This window comes from Morone saxatilis, unplaced genomic scaffold, assembly GCF_004916995.1.
Source record: "Morone saxatilis isolate NCDOM2014 unplaced genomic scaffold, NCSU_SB_2.0 Contig4, whole genome shotgun sequence".
Lineage (NCBI taxonomy): Eukaryota > Metazoa > Chordata > Actinopteri > Moronidae > Morone > Morone saxatilis.
The window spans coordinates 203,320-212,362 of NW_023339984.1; the positions used below are offsets into that span (position 1 = coordinate 203,320).

General features: G+C 38.7%; 1 protein-coding gene across 1 annotated transcript in view; it reads left to right on the forward strand.

Annotated features, from left to right (window-relative positions):
* ache (acetylcholinesterase) overlaps positions 1–8,701 on the forward strand; it is a gene marked incomplete in the record, with an annotated part of 34,795 nt that extends 26,094 nt beyond the window's left edge. The window contains 2 exon segments of the mRNA XM_035675053.1: positions 4,334–4,512; positions 5,795–8,701. Coding sequence (XP_035530946.1) covers positions 4,334–4,512; positions 5,795–5,916 — 301 coding nt within the window.
* Positions 8,702–9,043: the final 342 nt, after the last annotated feature.

Here is a 9,043-nt window from a genome sequence, read left to right on the forward strand (position 1 = left end):
CACCAATATTGAGACTAATTTCTCTCCATAAGCACACACCTCACACAATATCTTTCCCTTACTCACTGAGAGTGCTGAAAGATAAAATGAAATTAGATTATTCTCAGGGGAACAATGGCCTATTGAGCCACTATCTAAGACTAATATGAGTAATTCCCCTTGCAGGTCAGGTAGCCTTTCAAGGAGGCAGCATAATGCAATCATTACAGCATGGCTCTTCAGACCAGCTACTGGCAAATAATAAAGCCTGTGTTCTTTATACTGAGTTGCAGTCCATTTGACACAAACAACATTTTAATAATCTTTGGGTGCAAAGATGTAGACATGTAGTTAAAGGTTTGGTAGTTGGCTTAGCCATGCAGAGTACATAACATAAGAGAGCATATACAAGAAAATCAGATAAGAGGACTTGGATGGAGCTAGATAATGTATAGAGAGCTGAAACCAGCCACTAAAGACAGACATAATCCAAATAATGGCATTTTACAGGCCACGCATATAAACAGACAAGAACCTAAAAATAATGTATGGATATGCAGATTAAAAAAATTATATAAGCAGGTATAAATCAACAAATTTTACCAAAAACTATGATTTACATCAGGAGTTCTGATCAAAGAATTAGAACAGCACAATGAACTGAAATCGCAATATGTCCAAAATGTGTGACTAACAGCAGTTTTCTAAATTTAAGAGAAGATGTTTGTTTGGTACAGACCCCAGTGTCACATCATCAGGATTTTAATAGTTTTTTCAGTAAAGATTACATTTCGGATGCAAAAATGATCATTCCCACACTAATCATGAATCATATCATACAAAATAATGAGACACATAACACACAGTATTTTGACTTAATAATGACTTAGTATCACTATATTTTCGTCACATTGGCGGAAATGGGCTTCCATATGTTCCCAATCTTAAAGCTTCTTAAGGGAAAATAAAAGCATTTTAAAGGGTTAAAATTAAGTCAGATGTCAGTATTTCATGTTCACATGTGTAATGAACTTGTGAGCAGTTACATCATTTGTAAATCTTTAAGGAATCATGTTTAAGTCAAGATTTAACAGTGAAAGTCCCTCATTAAGCCCACTGCTGTCTACAGCCCCAGAAGGTGCAAATATCTGATTACAGTGTTTTTAAGAGACTCATAAATACCTGAGGAAGAAGCATACTCGCCGATAAAGCGCCTTGTGAGGAACCGGACGATGAGAGCTGCAGACAGACAGACAGACAGACAGACGGTGAGGTCGTTGTTCATATCCGACGTTCAACAACCTGTTCCTGATCCACGGCTGTCCTACCTGATTTTCCGACACCTTCACTGCCCAGTACCGCGATCTTGATCTCGTTCATGTTCGCTGAAGTCAGAAATATCCCTCAGGTATCATGCTCTGTAGCGCTGAGGAGGGACACAGTTGGGTGGGAGTCTCCGTCCTCAGAGCTGATGGGCTGCCCGCTGCAGGCTGGCCGGTGGGCGGCCCCTCCAGGGGTGGCACAACGGAGGAGGCGGGGCACCTCCACCCAGACATGTAAGGATAATTATTCAATGACAGCATTTCATTTCTATGGAAGAGATATAAAAAGCCCATTTCTGCCAGTGTGACGGGGAGGAAAAAAATGATTCTGTAAGTTATTATTTTGAGAAAGTTTCTCATCATAATGACTTACAGATTTTTTTTTGAAGGAAAGGTACTTCCATAAAGAAGACTGACATTATGACAGTGCCTATCCCTTTCAAGCAGCACCTGAGTGGTACACTCTAGGGACCCCCACTAGGGGTTACCAAAACTTCATGAGGGGTTGCAAGGCCTTGTTGATTTTAAGGCATGCCTGATGACTAGCCAACTAGATAACTAACTAAAATACATACAGTAGGCCTATATTTCAGTATTTGGATTCACTTCTCTAAAGAGAAGTAAATGCAAAGTAAAGGAAATTGTCTAATAGAACAATGGACAAGTGTCAGGGAGAAGAAAACACTGAATTTGTCAAAAAAAGAAACCTGTATGATTGTTAAGAATTATATATATATATTTATATATATATATAAAAAAAACATAATACAGAAAGAGAATATGTGAAAAGTTCCCTATGAAATAATCCAAATCGCTTGTTTTACACAAACTTCTTGTAGTTACTGAGTTCATTATTTGGGTTAATTGTCCAGTTTTTAATACAATATGAAATAACCATAAAATATTTCACTTAGTCAGGGGTCGTCAGAAGGCCTACCATCAGCCACTTTTTGATATCGGCACTACTGTATTTAGGTTGTCCATGAAAAAACTAAAGTTGTGCTTGCTGAACACCATCACACACTGTCACTCAAAACCTCATAATGGGACACAGGCCTTAAAATAACACCTCAATAGAGGTTTGTGTCAGAACTACAAACAAAAAGTGTAATAATAATAATATTATCATATTATCACATGTGATAATTAAAGCTGCAAGCAGCGATGAATGGGCCCACACACTCCACGCAACTCGGGGGGTGCTGCAGCCGCGTCACATGCCGTCGTAACACGTGCGGACCACAACATGAAAATTTCAGATCATAATCGCATTGCAGCGCTTACTTCCTGTTGCCAGTAGGTGGCGCTCTCACTATATCTGAATATTGTCATGTAGACTATTGTCCATGGTAGAGTGGTTCAGAAGGTGGGGACTCCCCCTATCCAACACGTGTGAAGTTTTAGTGGCCATTGAACATTCGACAACCGTCGGTCACAAAGGCACGCAGTTGGGACGTATATCCAAAAATGCAAAACTTTTGAATCAGCAAAATGTTTTTAAATTGTAACTGACAATTTTAAACTTAAATGCCGATAAATTCCCTTAAGTAGGAGTTTGTTACACAATGCAAAAAAACGTTGGAATTACTGTCCAAATGTTTCGGAAATGGGCAACCAATGTTTGACAATTCGATTCAACCCTGGGCCACCTTTGACGGCAACGCCATGGGAACAACTGCCCCTTCCCAACCGTACAATGCACAAATAGCAACAACTATTAATCAGCACATACCTTTTGACTTGTACTGACCAATTATTGAAGAAGAAAACCATGAATTCCCAAGAGGCCAACGCAATAAAACGCTGAAAATCACAGTGAAATTCAACGTGGCCGAATTTGACGGCACGCCACGGACACGCCGTTCAACGTACAATCACAAATAGCAGAACTTTCAGCAATGTTTTTGACTGTACTGACCAATTTTGAAATAGATCCGATAAATTCCCTAGGAGGAGTTCGTTCAAATACAAGGCGAAAAATTTGCCGAAAGTGAAAATGAAAATAGCTGACTTCCTGTGGGTTTTGGGGCATGGGTCCAAGAGGCTTTTTTGTACGTCTCGGCACGTTACATGTGCCTACCGGGTTTCATACATATCGGTGAAACGTGGCGCTGGGGCTGTTTGTTGAAATATTGTACGGAGCTCTATAAACATGACAAACAGGATTTTTGGTATGTGAGCTACAGGCACCAGTCTACACGTGCCCTGTGAATTTCATATTCATAACTATTACGGTCTCCGCACAGTACCACTTTGTTATTTAAACTGCCACCAGAGCAGACCAGATTGTTGACACATTTTTTAGCAAGCCTTAGGGAGCCATACGCAATCATCGTACCAAGTTTTGTTTCGTGCCCATGTCTATAATGTGATGTTTGGATTCTTAATATAACTGTGTCTTACTCTATTGACTCTTGAACTGAGTGTAGAGTTAATATTTAAAATTATTTTTATTGTTTCAACCCATTAATAACTTATGACTATAGTGTGTTAAGGAAAAACCTTAGCGGTGGAAGCAAAGAAACTGCTGTGGAAACTGTCAAGACATCTGGTTACACATGACAAAATCAATATTTTTTATTTCACATATTTATCATGCCTTAATTGGTAGACAAACTTGATTTTCTTTTAAAACTAAAATACGTTTAACATTATTTTATTACTCATTTTATCCCATAACTATACATCATAAAATGTATCTTAGGTCTACAAAATGCAAATATTAGACAAAGAATCATTTTTCTTCATGTATCTATCTATCTACAACAGTCCAGAATATGTGTTTTAAAATTAAAATCTAAAATTATAAAAATCTGAAATTCCTAATTTATTGATCTAAGGTAAAAAAGCTACCACTAGTGACTATTGATTAAAAAAAGCCTCATACTTTGACCAATGTGAAAAAAATCAGTAGACTTATGAAAAAAATCATGGATTAGCTCAGTTAGAACTTTAAGTGCTGTGAAGGGAATTATAAAATTCAACTGTGGACATGTGCCTCTTTTAACTCCCCTCGTCCACCTCCCTTTCAGTAATCCCAATGTGAACCATGACGGGATGGTTGAAAGCAAGAGGCGCTGGCCTCTGTTCACTATCAGTGAGCAGAAACATGTTGGACTCAACACCGAACCACTGAAGATCCACAAAGGTCTGAGGAACCAGATGTGTGCTTTCTGGAACCGCTTCCTGCCACGCCTCCTCAACATCACTGGTAATCACTACTTCCAAACATTGCTTCTACTCAACACATGACATCTGTTGTGAAAAAAAAATACATATCATGCTAGTTTATCAAGAATGGGGTAAATAACGCTCCAAAGTTAGCTAACTTTTGGTGATGGAAAGACTGGCAAGGCCATTTTTTAAGGGATTCCTTAACCTCTGAAATTAGATATCTGAATCTGGATTAAATGGGTTCTATGGGCACCCACGAGTCTCCCCTTTGCAGACATGCCCACTTTCTGCAAATCTCATTCAGTTTTCTGCATGCAGTATAAATCTGTTATTTTCACCACCCATTGTGACCTCTACGATTGTCACAGCCTTGTGAAAATGTACAACCACAAACTACTGACTAAGGGCATCCAGAGGATGGATGGCTATCCTAGCTCTATTGAAGCCACTGATCTCTGACTGACCATATTTTAGTTGTACAAAAACTGTAGGCTAGGCTGAGATTGAAAGGAAGTTGATATGAAAAAGTTCAATAGTGTATCACATCCTACAAAGCTGGATGCCCCGCCTACTCCAAAACTCATTGTGGCACCACTGACCAAAGGGCTCTATGAGAAGAAGAGAAAAGAAATATCTTGTCATGCTGTACCTAAGGTTCGTCCTGTTTATTGGAGTAGTGAGCAATGTTTACATTGCATAAGAACCTTATGGGACATTAATAATAAATTACTGTAGTTATTAGTTATTAGGTATTACCCAAACCCTCAGGTGTTACAAGGAAAACAGAGTTCTGGCTCTTTTTTTCTTTGACAAGTGACCATGGTATAAGTGGGATTATGCCTCTTCAAGGTGTCCATTATCAGGAGTTAATGTGAGTAGTCCATTAATTCCTAATAATGGACTCCTCATCGGGGCTTTATTCCTTACATAGTCTCCTGGTTTTCTTGTACTCCACCAGTTACACCAGAAATAAAAACACTGCAGTAGTGCAAACAAGCTTTCATACATTGCTCAACAAAGTCCAAAAAAACAAGGAAAGGGAGAAAGCTGCTGCCACAGTCTGCCTACCTCTCAGGAGTAGGATAAAGAATATGTAAAATACTTCAGGGATGAGGGTTATCATTGGTTCAAAGTGTACACTCTTATGTATTCATGTTTATTTATATTACGCAAGACCCACCTTCTTGAGGTTGGCATCCAATCAAAAGATAAATGGCAACCTGTGACAGCATTAGTGCAAAGCTCTACAACAACTCCAGTATGCAGTAAAGGCTCAACTGCTAACCACTTTGTTCCCCTGTGTCTGTGTTTCTTCTCAGACAACATAGATGAGGCAGAGCGTCAGTGGAAGGTGGAGTTCCACCGTTGGTCCTCCTACATGATGCACTGGAAGAGCCAGTTTGACCACTACAGCAAGCAGGAGCGCTGCACTGACCTCTGAGAGCCTCAGCAGAGAGAGGGGAGAATGATGGGGAGGGGGGAGGCAGAGAGAACAAGTTATGGCCATTTTCCTCCATAGCCCCTCAGTGAAGTCTAACTTCATTCAACTTTTTTTGTTATGTTTTCTGTTTTACTACACACACAAACAGGTACTGTTGATCTTTATTTATATTATTTATACTATTTATTTATCTGTTGTTTTTCTGAATATGTGTGTGTCTCTGTGGAAATTTAGGGCTATGGAGGGAACATGTCATCAGTATGGAGGAATATTAGAAATGTCAAAGATGTGTCATTACCTCGGGTGTATGTGTGTGTGCGTGCGTTTGTATGTGGCTTGAAAGCCCACTGTTTAACTCAAATCTCGACAGGCCCATAACACTGCACCACTACCACTGCTAGTTTACTGTTTACTCACTGTTTGGGTTGATCTCATAAACTCATCTTTTGTTTTCTGAGGATTCCTTTTTTCCAACATATCAGGGTTTTGTTTATTTGGACTCAACAACACTGTTTATTTCTGTCGAAGCCTTTAAGTCTTGTTCGTTGCTACTTTTATGACCACTATTCCCATCGCCGGTCGTGTTCTGCTTAACTTTGCCCCGTGTGTTTCTCATGTGGTAAAGCCAAATCCAAATTGGGTTTTTTTGTGAAAAGGCTCCGTGTAAACATTAGAATACCTAGATTTTCCTTTGTGGTTTGTAAGTTAGATCCTTCCATCAGCCCAACTGATTGGTGCCTAATTAAATGCAAAATAAAATCAGCTTGAAAAAAATATCTACTGATACTGTAAAAAAAAACAAAAAAAACTTGATTTTAAAAAGATGTGTACATTTACACTACACAACTGAGATCATATATCTTAGCATCGTACATGAAGGTAAAATGAAGTCAGAAACAGCGGCACCCCAAGTTAAAGTGATGCTGTGTAACAGCGGTCTCTGTGGCCACAAGACAATGGTACATTTTCAACAGTAGTACAACTGAGAAGTGTCATAAAGTCAGTGAAATGACAGTGCCTCTTAAGTAGGGCTGTGGCTAGCAATTATTTGAATTATCAAATAAACTGCAGATTATTTAAATGATACATTGATTATTTAGTTCATATAACATTAGAAAACAGTGAAATACCTATCACAGAATCCTAGAGTACAAGGTGTTGGATTACCAGTCCAAAACTACAAAATATTAAATTTGCTTTAAGAAAAGCAAATTGTCACATTTGAGATTCTTTTGGTTTTGGTAGTTTTGCTTCAATAGGGACTTAATCGATGACTAATGTACTGGTTCTTAAAATATTGTACAAGCTCCCTCTAGTGTAACATAATTTTTACAATGACGTAAATTAATTTAATAAATGTAACATATGATGCTGTCCAAATACTACAACATTTTAAATTAAAATACTTATAGTATGAGATTGCGAAAATGTAATTTTAATATAAGTTTTGCATTTCCTGTAATAGTTTGTTTCAGTATCAGCCTGCTACATAGTCACATTTATGCTTTGCAAAGCATGGCTAACAACAGTCAACAATAAATTATCTCTTTTAAGAATAAACCTGCCTCCTGCATGTACTGTCTGAATAGCTGAATAGACTGGGCCTACCCTGCTGTATTTTAACCTCGGTCATAATGGTGGCACTTGGATATTTCCTGAGGTGGTACGTGCTGTAAAAAGTTTGAGAAACAATCAATATTTGTATATATCAATATTGATATTCATCTTAAATGTGCTAACATTAGCTATGATAAGCTTATGGTCATGGCAGACCAAGAAAGATTGTAGCAGCAGATTGTGTTCAATTGAGCAAGGGTGTAAGAGGATAATTATGTTATTTCTTTTTTAAAAAGTTACATGGTCTCACTTTAAGGCCACAATATGTAGGATTTTAAAAATGTCTTATCTTGGTGCATTTCAGTGGAAGTAATAAATCAATACATTTCAATACACCCATTATAATATAATAATATCCACCTTTGTGCTACTGTACTCTACTGTATAATAGTATATACTAGGGATAAACAGATTATCTGACCTGATATTCAGCATTTTTCTGTCACTATTGTTATTTTTTTAAGTGATTGTTGATTAATTAATTTGAAATTAAGATACTTTGACTCTGATCTGCCACTCTGCTGAAACCTTCACTACATCCTGACAGTAGAACATGAGACAGATAATCTGTGAAAAAATATGGTTCCTCTGGCTCCTCCTGATGCTCCTAATAGCATTTACAAGAATCATACACAGCTGAACAAAAACAACCAGAACTGAGAAAGATATATAAACATATTGGTCAAAGTATTAGTATATATTTGTACATTTTGACATATTCTTACATTGCAGTGATTGAGTTGCCAGTGGGAGTAACTTTGTCCTTCAAAAACCCATATTGACTGTTCTAGCAAACACGAAACATCAACATTATCAATGTCTATGTCTGTACATTTGTGTGTGTTTGTGTGTGTGTCTGTGTGTGCGTGTGCGTCTGTGTGCTGGTTTCATGCACAGCTGTGATGTATTTCTGTGACACCCTTCCCTCTCTGTTCATTCCAGTCCTCACTGCATTATCTCTCTGTCCTGTCATCTTTTCACTTCTTTTCACTCTTCTTATCCTTCCACTTCGCCTCATTTTTATTCCTTACAGTTCCCCTCTCCCTGTTCCTTTCTTTTCCTTCTTTCTATTTTTCCACCAACTGCCTTCCCTCATATCTAAGTCATCCTCCCATCTCCCTTCCATCTCCCATGTCCTCTCCTACTTCTGTATCCGTTCCTTTTTCTTCCATCACGGCCCCGTTGTCCGGCCCCTCGCCCAGCTTTCTATCTTCCTCTCCACTCCGGCTGTCATTTTTATCTTCATCTCTAATCAGCCTCCACCCACCGTCCTGTCTATCCTACTCTCTCACTCCCTCCTCTCCCTTCTTTCACTTACTCTTATGTCAGACTACTCTACCTCCCTCTCATTTCTCTTCCTCCTTCCACTTCATCTAACTTCTCTTCATCATCTCCCTCATCTCTCTTCCCTTACTCATCCATCTCTCAGCTGCATCACTCTTCCCCTTCCTCCCCCCTCTGCTTCACGCTTATCATCCCCTGCCCCCTCCCCCATCTCTCTCTCTCTCCG